The sequence below is a fragment of the Helianthus annuus genome, chromosome 10 (assembly GCF_002127325.2).
Source record: "Helianthus annuus cultivar XRQ/B chromosome 10, HanXRQr2.0-SUNRISE, whole genome shotgun sequence".
In the NCBI taxonomy this organism is placed as follows: Eukaryota; Viridiplantae; Streptophyta; class Magnoliopsida; order Asterales; family Asteraceae; genus Helianthus; species Helianthus annuus.
This window is the reverse complement of record NC_035442.2, coordinates 18,025,825-18,050,819: the sequence shown is the minus strand read 5'-3', so window position 1 is coordinate 18,050,819 and position 24,995 is coordinate 18,025,825. Positions and strand designations below refer to the sequence as shown.

The 24,995-nt window shown below is 36.6% G+C and overlaps 2 protein-coding genes across 4 annotated transcripts; both read left to right on the top strand.

Moving 5' to 3' along the window:
• Positions 1–5,623: 5,623 nt before the first annotated feature.
• LOC110884104 lies at positions 5,624–15,647 on the top strand. Of its 3 annotated transcripts, none has more exons than XM_022131775.2 (11): positions 5,624–5,827; positions 6,132–8,359; positions 9,096–9,237; positions 9,321–9,403; positions 10,101–10,339; positions 11,218–11,304; positions 11,392–11,491; positions 11,561–11,774; positions 14,235–14,943; positions 15,258–15,336; positions 15,423–15,647. In XM_022131775.2, the coding sequence occupies exons 2-9, from the start codon at positions 6,143–6,145 to the stop codon at positions 14,921–14,923; spliced, it is 3,771 nt and encodes a 1,256-aa protein (XP_021987467.1). In that variant the 5' UTR covers positions 5,624–5,827; positions 6,132–6,142; the 3' UTR covers positions 14,924–14,943; positions 15,258–15,336; positions 15,423–15,647. The 3 variants fall into 3 exon arrangements, with proteins under 3 accessions (XP_021987467.1, XP_021987465.1, XP_021987464.1); XM_022131773.2 differs by having other exon boundaries at positions 15,053–15,336; XM_022131772.2 differs by having other exon boundaries at positions 5,625–5,827; positions 15,049–15,336.
• Positions 15,648–18,677: 3,030 nt separating this feature from the next.
• Positions 18,678–20,737, top strand: LOC110884105 (40S ribosomal protein S18). The gene is made up of 4 exons (XM_022131776.2): positions 18,678–18,818; positions 18,914–19,074; positions 20,097–20,285; positions 20,466–20,737. The coding sequence occupies exons 1-4, from the start codon at positions 18,816–18,818 to the stop codon at positions 20,569–20,571; spliced, it is 459 nt and encodes a 152-aa protein (XP_021987468.1). The 5' UTR covers positions 18,678–18,815; the 3' UTR covers positions 20,572–20,737.
• Positions 20,738–24,995: the final 4,258 nt, after the last annotated feature.

The window sequence follows — 24,995 nt, the reverse complement described above, 5'->3', positions numbered from 1 at the left end:
AAGTAGCCGGGTTAAAGTTTTAACAGTAGTTTAACTTATGAGGGGATCAAAGAGTTTGGACCCCCGCCATCCAATACCGTTGGGTATTGAAGGAGGTCCTACTAAATTTGACCCAGGTCCTTTACAGGATCTATACATTGAACAATGGCAAGACTCTTACCAAACCGTTCCCTTAACCCCCGACCAGGTAGCCAACATACCTCCATATAGACCGTGGAGATATGAATGGTGAAAATCTTTTATTTTATATAGACAGTAAAATAATGCCAAGACACCACGGACAAACGATAAGGAAGAATCACCTTCAACATAAGAAACTAGTAATTAAAGTCATTAATACAAAACCAATTAAAAAGTGCAAAAGATTAAAAATAAAAAGTATTACACTAAACACTTGTCTTCACCAAGTGATGTAAGAGACTTAGGCAAACATGGCCTTTGATTGTCGAGAACTCTTACGATCAATCTTGGATCCTGAGACGACTCACACACTCTATGATGGACAATGGATGATGGTGGTGGATGATGGTGTTGCGATGGTGGTGGGTGGTGGGTGAAGTGTGAGAGAGGTGGTGTGCCAAGGGATGAGTTGCAAGAGCTCCAAGCACTCTTATTTATAGGCTGAACAGAAGCCTGGGCACGGCCCCGTGTCCATCCGACTCTCTCTTCATTAATTGCAATTCGCAATTTCATTAAATGCGTCTGCAACAGTTGACCACGCCCCCATGTCCGCTGAGCACGGCCCCGTGGTGGGCAGTAGAAGCTTCTATCACTTTGTCTTTTCTGCTGACACTTGGGCACGCCCCCGTGCTCACTGAGCACGGGGCGTGTTCAGTCTTCTGTCTACTTGTTTTGCTTTGGGAAGATGATGCCGGGGGGTCGGGCATGCCACGTTTGTTCCTTTTCTTGTATTTATGTTAGATTTAACTGTATTTTTGCTTCTTTGTTCATTTGAGCTCATTTAATCCTGAAAATACAAAAGGAAGACAAAAGCACACTTTTTCCAACATTAGTACTAAAAAAGGGTTAGTTTTATGCCACAATTGATGTAATTTATATGTTGCATTTTGTGCACATCAAATACCCCCACACTTGAATCTTTGCTTGTCCTCAAGCAAAACTCTTTACAATGTGGCTTTTTCACTCCCAAATGGAATGGGTAGAAGAGAAGGTTTTTAGACTTGTCATAGAGTGTCGGGATTTCCAAGATTCTTTATTTAAGTTTTATTTTTATTTATTTACAATCCTATTCGTCATGATTTATTAAAAACGTTTCATAAGATAAATTACTTATTAGGGCATAACATGCCTTTTTAAAATTCCATTTATATACAAGTTCACATACCTCACGGGGGATCACTCAACACTCGGCCGAAGGTGTATTTTTAATGAATCACTCGAGAGCGGCATGGAACTTACTCCTACCATAGGCTTGCCAAGCAATCAATCCTCCTCCTTTTTAACTATATACCTTTGTAAATATCAAGAGGACTTTTTGGATGAAGGGTTAGGCTTGGGCTAAAGGTGGGTGGTTGGGTTAGTGGTTAGTAAAAAGGCGAAAAGCGTAAAAAGCATCGGTTTTAGAGACTTTTTATTTTTCAAAAGTTTTTTATTTTATTTTTATTTTTGATGAACCATTTCTTTCAAACAAGGTTAATTTTTTTGATGATCTTGTTTGTTTATTTTGTTTCATCAACTATATATATATTTTTTTTGAAAAGTCATAAGAAAAACCGAGCTTTGTTACTAAAAGGAAGGGTTAAAATAAAAAGGTTTAGGTGGGTAAAAAGGGTGATTGTTTTGGGTTAAGAAATGAAAAGGTTTAGGCTCAAAGGGGTTAACTAGGGGGTGTTAGTGCATGCATCTGTCGACTTCGTCTTGTATCGAGTCTTAGACTAGATAGGATAGATCAAAGCTCGTAGATCGAGAAAATAGGGTGTTTTAGGTTGTAAAGTGTTTGATTTCGCTTGAGGAACTAATTCCGCTTGAAATGACTTTGGTCATTTTCAAGCAGAATCACATTCTTGCTATTCCGCTCGAACTGTTCTTGTGTCTTTCAAGCGGAACCCTGAAGCCTATATATAGTCAACTCAAGCGAAATCTCAGTAACAATTGTTGAATTCCATACCGAGGTGCTGCCGGTGTGAAGACTGATTGTAATTGTTGTTATTTCAATCTAATCAGTGTTTAAAGTGAAGATTAAGCTGTTTCTAAGTCAGTTTCTTGTTTTCCGCACCTGAAACTGATCAAAACTCCTCTGAACAACTCGTTTGGGTCAAGTACACGATCCTACAAGTGGTATCAGAGCTCAGGAGGAGGAGTTCTTTCCGATTCAGCTCGATATTTCTGGTTTCTACCCCTTCTTTTCAGGATTTACAAGATTTCTCGGTCAAAATTAGTTCATTTTTTCACAGATTGTGTAAAAGGACATTTTAACAAATCCTTGAAAGTTTGAGACCAAAATTCGCAGTAAAAATGACCAAAATGAACTCAAGAAGTGATTCCGCTCGAAAGAACCTTTTCTGATTCCGCTCGAGATCTTGATTCTGCTCGGCTTATTTCGCTCGAAATTGACTGATTCCGTTTCAAATTTACTATTTCGCTTGAATCATTTCAAGCGAAATCGGACAATTATCAGATTCCGCTTGAGAGTTCCTGGTGATTCCGTTCCAAAAGGGTTGTTAGTGATTTCGCTTCAAACAATTCAAGATCAGATTCCGCTTGAAGTGGTAATTTGGGATTTCCCTTGAAAACAGAATTGGGGTTTCGCTTGAAACTGTACTTTGCTATTTCGCTTGAAAGGGAATCTTGATATTCCGCTTGAACTTGTATTTGGTTATTCCGCTTGAAAGTTGCTGTTTTTTGAAAAACGTGTTGCCGAAACATGGATTCTGAATTCTACAATGCGTTTGCTACAACCCCAACTACTCCAGCTGACATTGCTAAGAATATGAACATGGAAAATGAAACTGGAACAATGCAAAAACCCCCGAAACTTATGGGAATCGAGGAGTACCATGTATGGAAGAATCGTTTTGAAAATTGGGTTCAGGCAAACCATTTGAGAGCTTGGGAAAGTATTGAAACCAAGTATGTTAGACCACAGTCTGCGATGAATGTTGACAAAATTATCTCAGAATTTTCAGACCAAGAGAGAGACAGTTATAAAGGGGAGAAAATGATGATCAGTCTTTTACAACAAGCAGTTAAAGAAGACATCTTTATTTTGCTTCAGCATGATGGGAGTGCGTTTTCGATCTGGGAAGCTCTTGGGAAGAAATTTGAAGGAAGTACAGAGATGCTATTACGAATAATGCAGCGTTGCTGAAAAAGGAGTTTGAGTTGTTCACAAGTATGCCTGGTGAGACTATAAAGACTCTCATTGAGAGATATTGTCATCTTGTGCGCACCATGTCTCAGTTGAAGATTACTAAAACTCCAACAGAATGGGTTGAAAAGCTTGCTGACGCATTATCCTCCTACCTCATGCTTGACTTATATGACATTATGATATCTATATAACCTATATAATATACAATTAACCAAACTTTTAATGATGAACTAGTGGTCATTTGTCAAGATAGTAGGTTACATCATCTAAGGACCATAATACTTGTTACAGGTTGAGGATGACGATGCTTGTGCATTTACGAATAAAGGAAATGTATTTTACTTAAAGTATAGGTGAAAAGAGGAAATGTCGAAATGGACTCAAAACGCAATTTCACAAAACTAAAAGAAGGGGCCAAAATGTATTTCATTGAAATATATGTGAAAAAGGGAAATATCACATGCATTGTCGGTGGCCTTTGCCACCGACTTTGTATTTTAAGTAAGTTGGTAATATCTGTCTATGCTTCGCTTATGTATGTAGATACATTCACACGAACATTTTGAGATACATCAACATACAAAGATTATAAATCTAACTGTATGTGAGGAGACTTTTGTTTCCTAACTAAATGATTTAGCCCGAGGCGGAATTCGACCGGTACTTATTCGTTTCGTTACGGTAACGGTAAATGAAAAAGAATATAAAAAATATCCAAAAAATAAAGTCGTAACATAACCAAAACGATATCTATATGTGTACTGATATTCGTAATTTTTTCTGTTTATCTCAAATTTTAATCTTAATTTTCAATATTCATATACAAATTTAATAGGATTAAAAAAACCTAATAATTGCTTAAGCTTTAATATCTAACACTTAAGCTATATCAAAGGATTACGTGAAAGCGTGGCCTAACAATCCTTTAGACATTCGGAATTTGAAGTTAGAAGTGTCGGAAAATTTACCAGAGGGATTAGAAAATAAATCAACAAAAAAAGGAATATTGGGTTTTAATAATCCCAGTTATTCGTCATTGGCCGCCAACAGTCCCAACTTAAAAAGAAGTTTTCCAGCGAAAAAAAAGTTTTCCGACGACTTCAATAATTATTGGGGTTTTACTAGAAAAAGATTACTAAAGGTCTGTAATAAGGTTAGAAAGAGGTTTGGGAAAAAATGTTGAGTTTTCAGGCCAAAAATGAGTTTTCCGGCGAAAAACGTTTTTTCAGCGACCGGAGACTAAAGACGTTAGGGTTCTGTTAGTCAGGGTCCATTGGAGACCAATATGTTAATAGTTGAGATTGCCAGTGGTTATTTTTGAAGTTAAGACTATTGACGGCCAACGACGATATTTGAGATTATTAAAATCCAATATTCCATAAAAAAACATACATGTTTTATGTTTTGATGTTTTGATGACAGCTCAATAAAAACAAAAACAAAGTGATTAGCAATTCAAGTCACACTAATCACAAAAATGACATGCATTTTATATTATAGTAAAATATAAGTGTTGTTATAGTAATGTTTTATTACATTTTTCTCAAACATATATCACAACATGACACTACTAATCAATCAAAACATTCATATGCTTGCAGACCATGTTATCTTAAAATTAATAGGTACTTACCCTTTATTAAAAACAACAAAGCAAATCAACCAATTTTAAGTGAACTAGATCAAACAATAAAAACCAAATCAAAACAGAAGAAAATCACACATCAACAATGTACTCTACATACCACCATTTCATATTTTATAGCAAAAATCCCGGCAAACCCAAAACTCCCCGAATGGACTTACCTTCTCTCCCATTTCCCCTCACAATATCTTCTTCCTATCTCAACGAACTGCCCATGAAAAATGACTTTCACATTGGGAACATACAACGTTTTTGAACCTCCCATCCACTTAAGCGCCAACTAGACGACATACCAGTCTACATACCTCCATTACAGATAATCTAATACCTTCCATCTTCGTTCATGATCGTTTTTAAAGCCGGAAAAAACTAGTTGAACCGATGATCCGGTTTCCAAAACATAGATTATAGCTTTCTATATAAAGATTACAAAACTATAAAAACTCTTAACAGCATCTTGCAGGTCAAGACTTTTAAACCATTAAACCCACTTAAAGATTAAAACCATAACCTAAAAATTAATTTTTTCCAGACAGTTATCAATACATAACAGAATTTACATTTACACCTAAAATTCATAAAAAAAATCCCCTCGAATTTCACAAATTCTTCTTGTATTCCTTCATGTTTCAGTGAAAGATACTCGTATAATCACAGCTACATAAAAAACTCAAAATCTAAAATGTTTCATAAATAACCACACGCTAACAGACACCGATCTTTCTCTCACTAAAACCCTCAATTTCTTCTCTCTCTACACTCACACACCCACCAAATCACTCCCCCAAATTTGTGTTTCCAGTTCCACCATGTTTCGCCACTGAATTCGAGTTTCTTGATCCGTTTTTCAGGTAAAAATTTGATCTTTTTTGTTGTATTCATCGAATTTCGCTATAAAGATTCCATTTTTAGGTTATTTTGTTGTGATTCTTGGTGGGTTTTCTTTGAATTGATTGAATAATATCCAATTGTCACAATCTTGGTTGATTATATGTGTGTTTTGACTTTTGATGGATGAATTATCTTTATTTTTGTGTTTTGAAAGTGCATTGTGATATATGATTATCAGCTTATTAAGTAACCCTAGGGTTTGATGTTTCTTTAATTTTTCATGAATTTTGTAACAATTGAGATATGTTATTGGATTTTGTGTAGGGTTTGTGAGGATGAAATTGAGATCAAATAGGGTTTTCAAAAGGGAAAAACCCAAAATTAATTTATGTATCAAGAATATCAAGAATCAAAGTTTTTCGGAAAGGCAGTTATCGTTGCGCTCTAGTAAATCAATTTGTCGTAAAAGGGGAGCAAATGGGGGTGAAATTGAGCCATGTGTTGATGATTGTGATGAAAATCTTGAATTGGGTACGAAAGAAGCGGTAAATAGTGACGATAAAGGGTTGTTTTTGGGATCGGAGGTTTTGGATCCCGTGGAAGATTTAGTTGTTTCCTGTCCGAAAGAAGAAACCGAGGAGGGAGAAGGAAACGAATCAGTGTCTACGGGTGTCGGTTTTAAGGAAGAGATAAAATCGCCACATGTAGTAGACTGTGAAAATGGGTCTAAAAGTTTGGAATCAGAAACATTTGTTGATGATATAACGATTGTTAATGGTGACGATGATACTGGAAATGTTGATCGTCTAGGTGAATGTAAAGAAATGAAGAAAGGTAAACGTGGTAGGAAAAAGAAAAACGTTAGAAAGTTAAAGAACATCGAAAGTAACCGAGAAAAGATTGATGTTGTTACTGGCGTAAATGGTTATGACGACGCCGACGATGAATGTACGCTTATGACCCTGAAACGTAAGGGGGGGAAGAAAAGGGAAAATGTGGAGGCTTTGGGTGCTTTCGTGACTGCTGATGGTGGATTCAGGGCGGTGGTTCTTGGTCTAAAACATTCGGATGATATACCAAACCCGATGCTAAAACGTCTCGGAATGCCTCCTTCTAAGGTGCTTACAGAAGGCGAAAACACGAGACCGAAAAAGAAATTAAAGAAGAGTGGAAAACGTTGTAAACTTCAGGGTATGACTAGCGGTAACGCTGCGGCGGTTCTTAGTTTAGAACAATCAGATGATATTTCAAACAAGACGTTAAAGCGGCGTGGAAGGCCTCGTAAGGTGCTTACAGACGGTGAAAACATGAGACCAAAAAAGAAACTAAAGAGGCGTGAAATTACATCTTTACCCTTGAATGAGATACCAGGAAAGAAAGTAGAACGACGTGGAAGACCGCGTAAGGTTCCACTCGAGATTCCAGCTGGACCCATGAACTCACGTGGAATAGAACGTAAGTTATACGGTGAAGGTACTACTTTTAAGAAATTCAAAGGTCGTGGAAGACCTTCGAAAATGGAAGCACGAACTTTAGCTACAAACGTGATTAAAATGAGAACAGTGAAACTCATGTCAGTGAAAAAACGGCCCACAATTTGTAAAAAAGAGAAATCTGAAGAAAATAGTGAACAAATTCTTAACGCGGGAAAAGGGATTATTGGCGGAAAAAGAAGGGAAATGCAGCAGTTAGTACGAGATAAAATATCGGAAATACTTTTGAAATGCGGGTGGACGATCGATCGTAGACAAAGGCAAGAAAAAGCATACAAGGATGCAGTGTATATCGAACCTAACGGGAAGAGATCATACTGGTCAATAACGGGAGCTTACGCTAGATTAAAAACGAAAATTGAAAATGGTCGTGCTGACGATAACGAAGTGTCTGCATTTACGCCAATACCTGAAGAAGAAATCAGTATACTTTTTAGATACCCTCGTAAAGAGAGGAAAAAATATGAGAAAAAAAAGAACAAAGTCTTGAAGAATGTAAAGAAGGGTAAAATTGTCACCGACAAAAAGAAGAAGCATGGTAAGAAGAAGTCAAAGGACGGGTCAAAGAGGAAAATAATATTCAAGCCACGTGGTTTTGAAAACGGGTCGAAACAAGATAATGAGGGCGTATTGGTAATTAAGAAGCGGAATCTTTTATCGTGGATGATTGATTCAGGTGTTATTTCGGCTGGAACGAAGGTTCAATACGGGAAAACTAGAAGACAAAAGAGGTCTTCTGAGGGTGTTATTACTGGTGACGGGATTTGTTGCGGTTGTTGTAACGAAACTATGGGAATAACGAAATTTGTAGGTCATTGTGGAGGGAGATTTGGTTCGGTTTTTGATAATTTATATTTGGAATCGGGCGCGTGTCTTAGAAATTGTTTGGTGGATTCATGGAGGAAAGAAGAGGAATCGGATATTAATAGATTAAACGTTGTTGATATTCGAGGAGATGACCCGAATGATGATACGTGTAATATTTGTGGAGATGGGGGGAACTTGATATGTTGCGATGGATGCCCTTCGACTTTTCATCAGAGCTGCCTTGACGTCGAAGTAATTTCGGTTACTTTTTTGAATTTTAAAGATCGTATAAGTTAGTAGAGGTGGTAAAATGGGTGGGTTGGTAAATGGTCAAAACAGGATGGGTCGGAGTGGGTTGACCCGTCGCAAGTTTTTTGTATTTCTTAACAGATATGATTACAAAAATATATTATTAAACTATATGATATATACTTTTTATAAAAAAAGAGTAAAGTACACGAATGGTCCCTGTGGTTTACCAAAAATTTTGGATTTGGTCCCTAGCTTTCTAAAAGTACACGAGTGGTCCCTGTGGATTGCATTTTGTAACGTATTTAGTCCCCAACCAACAAATCTAAAGGTTTTAGCATGTCCAAGTTATGGACTAAATGCGTTACAAAGTGCAAACCACGGGGACCATCTATGTACTTTTGGAAAAAGCTGGGGACTTAATGCGTTACAAAGTGCAAACTACAAGGACCATCCATGTACTTTTGAAAAGCTAGGGACCAAATCCAGAATATTGATAAACCATAGGGACCATCCGTGTACTTTACCCTTTCTATATTTACTCATTCTAAACTAATTTCCTACGTTTGACCCGTTCCATCTTGAGCTAATACTTTATATTAGACCCGTTTCATCTTGAACTAGGTATCTACGTTTGACCCGTTTTGTCCTATAAATGGGTTGAAATGGCATCTTTACTTTAGAACACGATGGTTAAACATAAAATGATTATTGCACTAAATTGGTTCATGTGTTGTAGAATTTTCCTTCGGGGGATTGGAACTGCATATACTGCACGTGTAAATTTTGTGGAGTGGTTTCCGTTTCTACCCCTCAAACTGAAGACTCTCATGATGAAGTTACCTCACAAATGCTTTCATGCTATTTATGTGAGGAAAAATGTATGTATTCCATATCTAATTATTTTTTAAAACGTGCCCTTTTTTAACGTAGTCTGTTGCTAACAAGCTTCTGAATGTGACAGTCCACCAATTGTGCGTACAAGAGGGCGAAGATGTAAATAAAGATTTAAATGGACTACCTTTTTGTGGAAGGAAATGTCAGGAGGTATGTTGTTGTGATGCCGTAAATTATTTAATTTTAAATTGGAGTGCTTAATTATGTGATAACTAGTGGGGTACTACCCGCGCGCCATAGCGGGCTCGAAACGTAGATAAATATAAGCAAATCGCGAGAGTTAAAGTTGTTTGATGTTTTAGTTAAGGGGATAAACATGTCATTATTAAAGTTGACGGGCTAAACATGTCATTATTAAAGTTGAGGGGCTAAAGTTGTTTATTATCAAAGTTGAGGGGCTAAAGTTGTTTTAGTTAAGGGGCTAAACATGTCATTAGTAAAGTTGAGGGGCTAAACATGTCATGAATAAAGTTGAGGGGTTAAAGTTGTTTATTATTAAAGTTGAGGAGCTAAAGTTGTTTGAAGTAGTTAAGGGGCTAAACATGTCATTATTAAAGCTAAGGGGCTAAGTTGAGGAGCTAAAGTTGTTATTATTAAAGTTGAGTGGCTAAAGTTGTTTTAGTTAAGGGGCTAAATATGTCATTACCAAAGTTGAGGGGCTAAACATGTCATTATTAAAGTTAGGGGCTAAAGTTGGTTAATGCCAAAGTTGAGGGGCTGAAGTTGGTTCGATATGACAAAATTGCATATTTATATTTATAGTAAGTATATAATGTGTGTTTGGATGTGCTTTTGCTGCTTCAGTTTGTAATAATACATAAATCTGATTTTTTTTTCTTTACACTAGCTCTTTGAGCGATTACAGACGTATCTTGGGGTGAAACATGAACTCGAAGACGGATTTTCATGGACTCTACTTCAACGTTCCGGTATTGACCAAGATCTTAATGTTCTCGACACTCAATTAAGAGTTGAACACAATTCCAAATTGGCTGTTGCATTCTCTGTAATGGATGAATGTTTCATTCCAATTGTTGATGAGAGAAGCGGGACCAACATCATCCGTAATGTTGTATATAACTGTGGGTGAGTGTCGAATAACTATATTTTTGTTTTGAGTGATTGATGTGACACAGTTGACTTTTTTAAATTTGTGATGGCTATTTCGGGTCGGTCAGGGTTAAATTTCATCTCAAACGGGTCAAAGTAGTAAAGTCAAAAGACTATTCTTAAATATCTTAAAACACAAAGTCGGTGGTATTTACCACCAACACCCTTCATTTTAAAAACTTTCAAATTTAACCTCTGTACTATTACTTTATATTTACACCCTTCAACTTTTGAAAATTACAATTTAAACCCTAGACTATTGCTCCATCTTACAATTTTTATAACAGCTTTTAATATTTGCATTTTTAACTCATGCACTATTACTTCATTTTATACCCCTCAACTTTATCAAGCTTTGCGTTTTTACCCCTTGCACTCTTACTCCTTTTTAACGCCACCACACCCTCAAGTTCTAAACTTTGCGTTTTTACTTTTTACTCCTTGCACTATTACCCCCTCAAGTTTTAAACTTTTCGTTTTCACCCCTTGCACTATTACTCCAATTTTGCTGCTACCACCCATCAAGGTTTAAACTTTACGTTTTTACTCCTTGTACTATTACTCCATATTTACACCTCCTCAACTTTGAAAATTTCATATGGTTAATGCATTACATAACGCTTGGACTAATCCATTCGATATTTGCAATGTACCCGCGCCGCAATGCGCGCGGGTCTAATTGCTAGTTATATTAAAAAGGGAACATGTAAAATGGGTCGTGCATGTCGAGTCACCCAAAGCATCTTTGTAATACGTAAAACCTTGTAAGTTATCTTATTCAAAAAAATAAATTACTGTTGAAATAATATAGATTTTGTAATTATATTTGACACCTATTGGAAGCTTTTTTTCAGGTCCAACTTCAGGCGGCTGAATTATGCCGGCTTCTTAACAGCAGTTTTGGAAAAGGATGATGAATTTATCACAGCAGCATCAATACGGTTAATATCTTTAACTTCCTGTTAAGATACGTTAAACTAAAGACCTCATTTAGAAAGTATTTATCATTTTAATATTATTTGTGACAGGATTCACGGTTATCGGCTAGCAGAAATGCCTTTTATTGGTACTCGCCACATTTATAGACGTCAAGGAATGTGTCGCCGGCTTTTGGATGCAATTGAATCCGTATGTCAACTATATCATACAGTTTTCATGCGAATTAAACGTTTTTTAACATTTAAAAATATATTTCAGACTCTTTCGTCTCTTGGTGTGGAAGAGCTAATAATTCCCGCCATCCCCGCACTTCTGCAAACGTGGACCGATGTGTTCGGTTTCATGTCCCTTGACGATACAAAGAAGCAAGCGATGAAATGCATGAGCATGATGGTGTTTCCCGGTATCGAAATGCTTAAAAAACCTCTTTGCGAAAACCAGTCCGATGACGTGAATCATGCTCCGTCTGCAGGTACCCATGAATATTTCTTCTTTTTAAGAACAACTTTTTATCCTTTCTTAGTGGTGGTAACTTAGATTCGTTTACTTATAAATATAGGGTAAAGTTCTTGTACAAATAATCTTAACATACTAAACATACAAATTGAAGGAAAACTAAAAAAGACAAGGTGGCATTTTTGTAATTATCAATAACTATCAAAGTTACTCTACAAATATACCTAAAAAAACCTAACCCCCCCCCCCCCCCCCCCCCCACCCAAGCTAAAAACTAAACCCCCAAAAAACCTAAAAAAATTCTAAAAAATAAAAAAAAAACACACAAATTATTATTATTATTATTATTTTTTTGCTAACAAAATGTAGCGATTTTTTAATAAAAAATGTTAAAAAATAATTGTGTTTTTTAGGTATTTTTGGTTGAGTTCACATTTGTATAGCAACTTTGATAGTTGGTGGTAATTACAAAATGCCACCTTGTCTTTTTGAGTTTTCCTTCAATTTGTATGTTTAGTATGTTAAGATTATTTGTATTTGATCTTTTGCCTATAAATATAAATGGGTTGGTTTGGGTTGTGTTTTATTCTAATGGGCCCAACTGAAAAGAAGCTTTAAAAGGTGGGTCAAATGGGTTAAAAGTCAACCGTGTGCATAAAACATTTTAAAGCATTTTATTCAAGAAATTGGGTTATTGAAACAATGTCAGATACCAAAATTACCCATTTGGACTTCAACCCGCCTGACCTGACCTGACAAACTTACCAGGTCTTTCTTTAATATTTGCATCATTTTCTTACCTTCATTTAGAAAGGGCAATTTTAATCCATGTATGTAAAAATGAGTTGATTTTGGTTATATATTTATTTATACTGGACGTTGGTTGTATGAATCAAAAAATGCATTTCATGCAACCACTTTGGATCGGTGCGATTTTTTTAGAATGTGTTGAGAGTAAAATGCAATTTGCCACCCTGTGGTTTGGTCCATATTGCAATATGACACCCTACCTTCCAGTTTTTGCCAAATGAAACCCTGTGGTGGACATTTCATCACACCTTGCATCCTACAGTTAGGCAAACTTTGGTTTGACCGTTAAAAAACGAGGAAAAGACTATTATACCCCTTGAATCACCTTTTAATTTTAGAAGAATACCCTCTTCTACATTTACATATCTCTACAGAGAGAGAGAGAGAGAGAGAGATTTCTAGAGAGAGAAACAAGAAGAAGATAGAAAGATGCAAAGTATATGATGCATTAGAATTGTGCTTCTAGAAACCTAAAATCATAAAATTATCTAATCCCTAAACAATATTTCACCATTTTTCGCAACTTTTTGCTATCGATTCGTGTTTCCGGTGATAAATATCTGCAAATCGGTGCTTGTGATGGTGATGGAAGGTAATGAGAGTTGTAGTAGCAGAAGCATGGAGTCATCGCCATTGCGTACGGTGGCGAATAACAGCAGCGGTCACCGGCAAATTGGTAATAAAGATCCTGAATCTTTAATAAGTTAGTATGTGCTTGCACACACTTTTGGTAATAAAGATCCCGAATCGACCAAGAAAATTACAATTGCCAATCTAATCAAGAAAATTTCGCTCTAGATTCTAGTGCTTAGTGCTATAATCTAGGTGGACTTTTAGCGATGTTGTGCAGGCGGTGGGTGGTGGTGATGAGGAGGTGGTTGGTGGTGAGTGGTAATAATAATGAAACCACAGGGGTGCATACTGCAAGAGAAAAAAGGTTTGGGAAGTGAGATTACCGTTTTACCCCTGGGCCAGACGGTCAAACCAACGTTTGACTAACGGTAGGATGCAAGGTGCGATGGAATGTTCACCACATGGTTTCATTTGGCAAAAACTGAAAGGTAGGGTAGGGTGTCATATTGCAATCTGAACCAAACCACAGGGTGGCAAATTGCAATTTACTCAATATGTTAATAAACATATTGGAAATATAATACAACCCAAATCAACCCATCATATTATATTATATCACATATACTATAGATATGCTATTTTGTCACATCAACCAACTTTGGCATTAAGCATCTTTAGCCCCTCAACTTTAATAATGACATGTTCAGCCCCTCAACTTTAGTAATGACATGTTTAGTCCCCCAACTTTAATAACAAACAACTTTAGCCCTCAACATTTATAATGACATGTTTAGCCCCTCAACTTTAATAATGACATGTTTAGCCCCTTAACTAAAAAACTTTAGCCCGTCAAGTTTAATAATAAACCACTTTAGTCCCTCAACTTTAATAATGACATGTTTAGCCCCTCAACTTTAATAATGATTTGTTTAGCCCCTTAACTAAAACATCAAACAACTTTAACTCTCGCGATTTGCTTATATTTATCTACGTTTCGAACCGCTGCGGGGCAGGGGTGGTAACCCACTAGTTAATTAATAAAAGGGCTCCTACACACTTTTTGATTCTGAAACCATGTAATCAATTGTGGCAGGGGTCGGGAAAGCGGTTATCGATCATGAAGAAAAGGAAGAAACGATTTTGTTAACAGATGGTTGCAGCAGGCCGAAGCCAAATGACGAAAATAACCCTCAAGTTGAAACTACATCATCAAATGCAACAGATTGTAAGCAAACATCTGTTGATACAACTGGCGTTGGGAAAGATATTATCCATTGTCAACAAGCGGGAAAAGAAACCGTTCTAATGGATTGCAGCAGTCCGGAACCGGATCTTGAAAATGATAAATTAGCGATTTCCCATGGCGTTAACGGCCTTTGTGACTTGAATCTTCCAGTAAAGGATGTTCTTCCATGTGATATAGACGGTCAAACTTCTGTTGACTCCGAGTCGTTTCCAGATTGTGCTATTGACCCGAGTTCTTTCGAGTCCGTGATTTGTGAGAATCGCGGATCGTCAGAATTGAAGTTAGATGTTGAGGAGGATGGTGTTCCTGTGGTCAATGTCGAACCGTCTCTGTTGACTTCTAAATTGGTTGTGAAAAACACGTTTGACTTGAATCTGCAGCCTGCTGCAGTGGAGACTGATGTGCATATTGTTAGTGATGATTCTGTCCACTGTGAATCTCAAGCTTCCGTAAAGTCATTCGAGATAGTTGACCAGAGTGCTGGAGGTCAAACCGATTCCAAAACCTCTGAAAGTCAACCTCTTGTCATACGTTGACTCCATTCCGCGAACCACAGGTAATATTACCCTTTAAAATACGATCGTTACCTTTTCTTGTAAATTACCATCTGAAAATGTGTTTTATTTACAGTTGATTTCTTATTCGATCTGTTAACTTGCAGGTAGGTTTACGGCAGTTAGATTGACTTCAGTACTGGATGAAAAGATATAAACGGTTGCATGTTAACATTAATAATCAACCACTGCCTTTCAGATGCTTTAGACTGGCAGCTTTTTGTAGATTTTGTTTTTGTAAATTAATTTTTATTTCTAGGATTTTTTTTTTTTATTTTGTAAAATTAGCGTATGAGTTGCACAAAATGGTTTCCAGAATCCGGCATAGTTTTGGAATCCATGATGATGCTAATATATGAAATACAGAGGCTGACCATAAGGATCTTCATCTTAAGGTAAAGTACGCGTTGTCCTGTAGGATTTAATGCAATATGTTGGTTTTAGAGTGCACTAATTGGTGACGTATTCGGTAAACTTGCAGTATGATTATGGAGATTTTAGCTGGGAGCAACTTGCGGAATTGTTCGTGATGCTGACAGTTGTGTATTCTAGATTAGTTTGTATGAACATCATAAAAAGCTTGCCCTTTTATAAATTTGCTTGGTTGTTCTAAAACATTATGGTAATGTAGTTGTTAGTTCTCTTGATGATGTTCTTGTGACTTCTGTTCACATATGCTTACATTGGACATAAATCTTTTGATGTTTCGCTGTGTTTTCTTTTCTCAATACGGGCTTGTTGTGTTCACAAGGTACGTTAATGACAAAAACCGCACGCTAGGAATGAGCTGCGTACCGGTACTGAAAGTACCGATCTCGAAAATTACCAAAACTGGGTACCGGTGCCGAAAATGATTGGTACAGTATTTGAAGGCAAAAAGCAGTAAAATACCGGTATTTTACTGAACCGAAAACGCCAAAGGGTGAATACCAAATTGGTACCGAAATTTAATCGGTACGGTACCATTAGGTACTAGTATTTTTCGGTACCAATACCGAAATGGTCATCCCTACTCATTGGTTACATAAAAACATTTGCTTACGTAGTGATGCTACACCTGAACCTGATAGAAAACTCAAAACATCTAACACGGATATGGTATGAGATTGAGTATTAAATTAGTTTTAGAAACATTTTCCAGGTTTGAGGTTGTGTGCTGGATTGAGTAATACCGCCGAGTTACCTTATCCCGTTTACTCGAATATTTATTATATTATTAAACAAGTATAATAAATTAAAATTACACTGGAATTGTAGTTAACTAACACTTCAAGTCAGTTATTGAGGTGAATTCTAGGACCGGGTGTCGTCGGATAACGAGCTATTGAATGTGTATTAGGTAATGGATACCGACAAGTATGAAATCGTATATATGACCTATTTTTTATTGAGTTTACCTAATATCGAAAAAAGTGTCTTCCTCTTTTCGCAAAAGACATTGAATTATTATGTTAATGTTATAGGAATCTCCAACCTATCTCACGAAAAGAATCATTTTCTTTTATATATAGAATAGAAAGATCTGTAAATTTAAATATTTAACCAGCTTATCTCATTATTTCCTAATACAATAATACTTCAGTAAATTTGGCTTTATTTAAAATTTAGTTCATTTTTAGTTTAGATTTATTATGTAGAATGAAATTTTATCAATAAGAATTAATAATTAAATAGAAATAAGAAAAGTAGAGGTGCACATTTTGGGGTTTTGTCATCAGGTTTTTCTTAGTTATGGTTTTGAACCCGGGTATACCCAATCCAGCCAAAAAAACCTGAATCAGTTGTACCCGGGTATTTTATATCCGTAACTGGACTCGACCGTACACCTGTAACATGTTGAGATCAATACCCGTAGGGCCATACCCGAAACCGTACCTGATTTATGCCCGAAAATACCTGGAACCGGTCATATCCTATACCCAAACCCGGTTATACCTTATGCCCGAAAGAATACTCGAATTTTAAAAGTATATTTTTATGTTCACTTTACAACTTTTAAATTTATTTTTTAAATGCATATTATAAAGCAAATAATTTGTAATTGAGTGACTTTATATTATTATAATTTATTTTAATTATTTTTACAACTTACAAACCAAATTTAGAGGGTGTTTGGGATTGAATTTAGAAATGACTTATTGACTTTTTCAAGAAGCCAATAAGTTAAAAAAGTGCTTGGTTTTGATAAAAGTCCTTTTTGTTTTGACTTTTTGAAAAGAAGTAAACGGTTATTTTTCAAAAGCCACAAACATTTGACTTTTTAAATGACTTTTGACTTTTTAAACATAAAATTAACAATCTAACCTCCACTCTTTAAAATAGCAATTAAACATTGAAGCTTACTATATCTTTTTTTTTAATTTACTTTTCTCGTCACAAAAGCTAATCCAAACAATTTTTTAAAAGCTTATTTTGAAAAAGTTCTAATTTAATAAGCACTTTTGACTAATAGCACTTTTAGAGTTAATAAGCAATCTCAAACACTCTCTTAACTTTTAAAAGCATTTATTTTTGTGTAAAATAATAAAAAAAATTATTTCTAAAACTGGGTATTAAGAGTTAAGACCTGAACCTATACCCTGTTATACTCGAATCTGATCATACCTTACCCCATTACACAGGGTATGGTTTTTTTTCTCAATACCCGTACCCGAACCCTACCCAGTTTCTCTCATTACGATATTTTCTAATACCCAACCATACTCGGAACCAGTCCTATACCCAGAACCAGATATTAAAAAAACCGATTTGTGCATCTCTAGGTACGGGACCCGGACACCCAGTAAATAGTAAATACCATGTTTAGCTTTTCACCTCTCTAACCAGAACTTGTCTAACAAAAGTTATTGGTCATAACTAGTGGTGCACAAATCGGGTTTTCTGAATATCCGGTTCCGAGTATGGAATCGGGTTCGGGTACGATCGGGTTCTACAAAATCGGGTATTAACAATACCCGGGTCGGGTCCGGGTTTTATATAAAAAATTTATACCCTATATCCCCGGGTTCGGGTCGGGTTTTCTAATGCCCGGGTATTATAATACCCTATTTTCGGGTTCGAGTAGGGTCGGGTATGGATCGGGTTGGGTTCGGGTATGCCTCGGTATTCATTTTTTTTTTTAAATCATAGAAATATAAAATGCAAAAACCTTTTTATTTCATAAAACATAGAAATACATGACACCTAAATAATCATTGAACCAGATCGAATAAGATAATTAACATATATAGCTTCGAATAACTTGATCGTCTTCGTTTATTGTTCGTCATCAAAGACCCCTTTCATCGGGTATAGAGATACAATGTAAACCAAACAAATGATCATAATACACTTTCTAACGGCTATATAGCCGTTACCAAGGTACAAAACTCGAAAAAACACAAAAAAAAAAAAAAAAACGAAAAAACCTGAATAGGGTATTGGGAAACCTGGACCGGGTATTGAAAAACTCGGTTCCGGGTTCGGGTTGAAACCGGGTACTCGTAAAACCTGGGTTGAAAACGGGTATAAAAAAACCCGGTTCCGGGTTCGGGTTTTATAACAGAAATGCATACCCAACCCTTACCTATGGGTAAGGTCGGGTTCGGGTATAAAAAATCCGGGTTTTATAATACCCGGTTCCGGGTTTTATTTTCAGGTCCGGGTCCAAATTCGGGTTTTTTGTGCACCACTAGTCATAACTCATAAATGAGGCCCAATTTTATAAAGATACGGCCCAATAGTTAATAAAAAAGGGCCAGTCTGCCCAATTCACTCAAAAGGATATATAAACAAACACCCTTTCATCCCTAACCGAAATTAGGGTTTATACATTTTGGGCGAAAGCAGCATCTCGGAGCACCAGCCGCCACAACCTGCAACTCCGACTGCAATCATGGTTCGTTACTCATCCTTCAAAACCTCAATCTCCACCTCTATCATTTCATCTGTTTAAAACTTCTTTTTTATGTTTTGATTTGTTGATTTATGCAGTCGCTAGTCGCCAATGAAGACTTTCAGCACATTCTTCGTGTTCAGAACACTAACGTTGACGGGAAGCAGAAGATTATGTTCGCTATGACCTCTATCAAGGGTATTGGTCGTCGTTTTGCTAACATTGTTTGCAAAAAGGCTGATGTTGACATGAACAAGAGGTAGTTTTATGGTTACAGATTTTGTTGTTATCATTTGGTTGTATGTTGTTTATGTTAGAATCTGATTGTATGCTTTTTTGTTTAATGAAAATATAACTATATGCTTAGATTAGGTTATATGCTAGTGAATTATGTCGTTTAGGTCAACTATATTAGCTTTATGATGCATGTTTTTAAATTCTATTAAAGGGATTTAACATAGTTGCATAATGTTGTAGATTATTTTTTGCTTATGATTTGTTGATCTATTTTTCACTGAAAGTGAAAGTGCACTAATTTTAACGCTATTTTACTAATTTTGTGAAAATAACGTTACAAAGTGAGGGTCGGCTAATCATGCATCATGTGTTGGATTTGAAAGCCGAAAGACAAGGGGTACGTGCACTAATCGGCTTTTGTCCCAATTGCTTAGTGACATGCTTTATGTCCAAGGCTTGATGCAAAACTACCATCGAGTTGGGGGTGTGGAAGCATCCTCTCTACTCATACGGGTAGAGGTAAGGCTGTCTACATCTTACCCTCCTCAGACCCTACCATAGCTTTGCTATTCATAGGATTTACTGAGTATGGTGGTGATGATTTTTCACTGAAAATTGAATTTTGTTTAGATTAGCTTTGCTATTCGTAGGATTTACCGTTTTAACTGTATGATGCATGTATTTAAATCATAGTTATTGCTCAACTTTGGACTTTAACAAGTTGCATCATGTTGTGTCATTTTTTCATGTCTGTTATTTTTGAATATAGATATCCTTAATAACGAAACTATGTGCACTTGCTGTGTTGAAAATGTCTTATTTATCGTTCGTCTGTTTCTTTTCCTTTTAATGTTGTATGTGCATCCACAGAATGCTTCTGTTTGTTTCTGGATTTATTTTACATAATTTGATTTACTACATTAGATTTTAGCTTTTTTTTAAAAAAAAATGGTTTAAGAGTAGGTCTTTAATATTGACAATGTCACATTTTTAATGGTACATGTAATTTATTGTATTTAATATGTGTTTTTTTACAACTGTTAGGGCTGGAGAACTTTCAAGTGCTGAGATCGATAATCTGATGACCATCGTGGCAAATCCACGCCAATTCAAAATCCCTGATTGGTTTTTGAACAGGAAGAAAGATTACAAGGATGGAAAGTACTCACAAGTCACTTCTAATGCTCTCGACATGAAATTGAGAGATGATCTTGAACGTTTGAAGAAGATCAGGTTGGTCTTATTTCATTATACTTCGGTTAATTTTGTTTTATTTATCATACAGTTTGTTAGACATCAATGCAGATGACCTTACATTTTTTAAAGATCCGGATTTTATTGCATCTCGAAAATGTTTTGAAGTTTTTTTTTTGTGAAATACTTGTTTTAATTATTTTTATGTGTTTGTTACAGGAACCATCGTGGTCTTCGTCACTACTGGGGTCTTCGAGTGCGTGGACAGCACACCAAAACTACTGGTCGTAGGGGAAAGACTGTCGGTGTGTCCAAGAAGAGATAAGTTTTTTCTTGTTTTTGAAAACATGTTACTTTTCGGGTTTAGACATTTTCGTGAATCTTTATTGTCATCAATTTTGGATGCTTTTGGTTAAGTTGTTTTGTCATGGTTATAGTTGTACTTTTTGTCGAAATGGATTATTGATGGAAGTTTGGTATTTGTTTTATCACTTTATCGTCTCCACATCTGGTCTAAGAAGTGGCTTGGTATACTTGTCGCCTTTAATATGTATTACGAATTCGAGATGGGTTAATCTCGAAATTACATTAAAACTCAGATAAACAAATAATCACACTCCTTAAAATCTTAAACAGCGAAGTCTATAGAAAGAAAACGTGCAGCAGTTCCTTCCTAAGTTTCAGTCCACTACACCACTAAATTTTCGCTCCTTATTTTTCCTCTTAATTTGTTTATAATTTTGGCGCCAATTAGTCAAGTAAATCTCCCGGCAGATTATGGGCCTGCACTAACTTGACCCGACCAATTACTGGGTTCGTATTAATACTACTGGCCCGAAGAAACTACTTGTTCTCAGGTCGAAAGGAAGTGAAACTGGGACTGCAGTCAATAATAACTTCCTTGAAGGCCACCAACAGTTCTTTCTTTTTCTGCTTCCACCTATGAACTGTTACCTTTTCATGATCGTTAACACAAACCTTGTAGTCACCACCATAAGAAGAATTGACAGTAATAGGCTGATTAAGTGACCGTTTGTGCAACCATTTCTTCTCGTCCTTGTGAGCATCTGAAGGTGACCAAAAAGCTGCTTCTTTGTAAGGGTAGGTACCCTGTTTTTCAGCTTCTGAGAGGCAAAGGAGGATGGGTTTCGGTGGAGTCAGGACTTGGTGACAAGTGACTTGTGAAGGAGCCTAATCATCGAGCGTTGGTTGAGGTTTAAAACTGTAGTCCCTGTTTATTTGGCTAGGATGGAGCATGGTTGAAGGAGAAGTGGTTGAAGTTGTCACCGGGTCTTTCAATGGGCTTTGAATTCCACTTGCAGGTCCCTGGTTGCTCCTAAAATCAACAGAATTAGGAGAAAATTCATCACTTCCTTTTGGACGGTCAATTCGGAAGGGAGTTCCACGCATCACAACCTTCAAGTGCTGCGATGTCATCCTTCAGGGGTAAAATAATGGCATTCAATTGTGCTGCAATGGATGCTAGTGGAGCAACAATATCATCTTGGCTTCAACGAGAGGAACTCTGGGTGTTTTGAACCATCTTCTCCTCGTTTTCCCGGCAATGGAACCTATTGATAGAATCTTAAATTCTTATTGGATAAAAACTAAGAACATTATAGGTAGTGACCTAATTCGAGATGGGGTAATCTCCAAATTACATTAAAACTCAGATAAACAAATAATCACACACCCTAAAATCTAAAACATTGAAGTCTATAAAAAGAAAACATGCATTATTTACATCCTAATTTTCAGCCCACTACACCACTGAGTTTTTCCTCTTAATTTGATTCCGATTTTGGTGCCAATTAGTCAAGTAAATCCCCCAGCAGATTATGGGCCTGCTCCAACCCGACCCGACCAATTAACGGTTCGTATCAAAGACTTAAAAGGTGTTTCTTAAGATAAAGCCTTAAAAATATGAACACCACTTTTTTCTGTTTATTTCTAAAATAAAATATTGTAATTTCACCAAGGGAAACCTGAGTTCGATCCTTGAGCCAAACGGGTTTTACCGGTAATTTCACCGCCGTGCCTATGGGCGGGCGGGTTACCGGGTTTTTCCCGGAATTGGTGGTGGACTCGGGTTACTCTCGGAGTACTCCGTTTGGTCCAGTGGGTGCCCCGAGAGTGCTCGGGATTGATTTTGTTGGCCGTTCAAAAAAAAAAAAAAAATTGTATGTTACATCTGAATGAATTGTTTTGCGAGTAATGCAGAGACTACATCTATGCATATGCTGCTACTTTTTAGATAGTGCTTAATAAGTAAACTTCTTTGATTGTACAATAAAACTTGCCTTGCGCCTTTACATACCGAGGTTTTTACAATCTGGTTCAGACATTTTCTAGGTCAAACAGGAAGCCATACGGTTAGTAACCGTTTTGTATCATTTATAGAAACCAAATTACTATTGACGAGTAACAAAATATAAAAGTAATGGCGTTTGGTTTGAAAATTCTAAAACTGGCAGCCTAAATATGAACAATCAAACCGTTAAGTGTTTAGGCGATTCAAACCGAGCCATGAGCGCCTTTATTGATTATACAAATTAATTTGTTATTATCTCAATCTAGAACCGAACCAAACCAAACGAATCAGCTTTAATCAGTAACAACAAAAGTCACACCAAAACCATGATAGAGCTTTCTTTGCAAAGTCAAGACCTTGTTCGATAGTAATTTTCATACAAGTCACATCACATAATATGTGGACAAAACCATAACCATTGGGCGGGTCAAAAGAGACGAGAACCCACTTTATTACTAAGGTCTAGGAAAAAAACCAAAAGCCATAGCAGTCAAGCATTTGTTCCTTCATAATCTTCAGAAAAGAAACACCTCAACATAACTTTGGAAGATTTGTTAGTGGTGTTTGGACATGTCTTTTTAGCTTATTTGTTACATCTCAATAATTGGTTTGAACCTTATGCGTCGAACCTCTTGTGCCGAACATTGTAAACTGAATCTTGCCTACTGAGCCGAATAGCATATGGCCCTTATAAACAAAAATCTAAGGTAGAGCACTAGAGCCACACATAACCGCTCTTAGTTAGACAAACCTTGTCGTGGACCGTGTAAAAGGATGAACCTTGTTAAGCACAAACGATCATGTATTCTGTGTCATTAACTCTCCAAATGGAAATCACATCGAAAGATAAGCTAAACGAGCAACAAGCTGTATCGCTACCCCTTTTTGAATAACAAAACCAAGTCTTTTAAGCTGAACGTGTCTAGCGTCGCATTAAATTCACCGCCACAATACCACACATTAAGGGTATGTTTGGCATGAAGCTTTTAGGAGCTTCTAGCTTTAATCTTTTAAGAAAAAGCTCATACTCAATAAAAAGCCTTGTTTGTTTGAAAGAGCTTGAAGCTTTTAGGTTAGGAGCTTTAAACTTTTGGTTGAACGTTCCTACTAGTAGCGTTTAGAAGGAGCTACAAGCTTTTAGGGAAAAATGACTATTTTAACCTCTAAAGATAATGAACTTTTTAATGCACAAACTTTTAAATTTTTAGTTATGTCCATTTTGGTAATTTTATACATTTTATTAAGGGGAAATAGCAAGATTAGCCTTGACCTGGTCAAATTTTTGAAACTAACCAAAGCAAACGTCTTGTAGAGACGCTACCATATGCCTCAAACGTCTTAACGTCTGACCAATCACATGCATACACCTGTCCGACATACCCTGTAACGTCTCAGAATTCTTAGCTGAGACGTCTTCACATGGCTTGAGACATTTCCACATGGCTAGCCGGTTGAGCTTGCTTGAAAGGTCTCAGCTTCACATTTGCATGGCGCGAGACGTTTGCTTCAGCTCCAAAACTCGAGACTTTTCAGATGACAACTAAGACGTTTGCTCTAAAACTCGAGACATTTGAGCCGTTTCAACTGTTTCTAGGACGTTTCACAAACTTCTAAGACGTTTTCTTGCATTAAGACGTTTGAGCCGTTCAACTGTTAAATAAATACGGGTATGCACAACAGGTTTCAATTAAACGAACTCATTTCTTCCCCTATATATACAACCACTTCTTCACAATATCCTTTACCCCATTCTATATTCAACATCTTCCCAAAATATCCTTTACCCCCATAGTTTTCTCACCTTCCAAAAATGGTCAGACCCCCTAAAAATGATTTGTTTAAATTAATTGAAGATGTCGTTTTCCTAAGCTTTAAAATTGTCGTTGTTTGTACTCGACAATACTTGTCCGATGACACGAATGTCTTCGGATTTCCCTGTCCACGTGCTCTGATAACTACAAAGTGTTCAAAAACTCATCTACAAAGGGCACCTGAAGCATGAAACGAGTTGTTCGGCACATGACGGTTGTGCCCCTTTGATGAGAATCACAACACATTTGAAGTCGCCAATGTGTTAGCTGGATCTTATAGTAATGTGCTATAATGTATCCAACGTTTCGCAAATCATCAAACATCACCGAAGCTGCAGAATCATTGAAGAAACTGCGAACAACCCGTTCCATATCACTTACGCCAATGTGTAAACGACGTGTATATGGAACTTACCGGTTCAAGACACATCTTTATCATTGCTAGGTGTTTTGATGCAAATTCCGGAAGCAGAAATAGATTCACTCTTACTTAACTATTTTTGTCTCGATCTCCTACCCAGTAGGAAGTAGCAGTTTGGCGTAGTTATTTGAAGACGATTTACTTCAGTCGGAAATAGCGGTTTGGCGTATTCTAGTTTAAATGTTTATGTTTGTATTAAATAATAA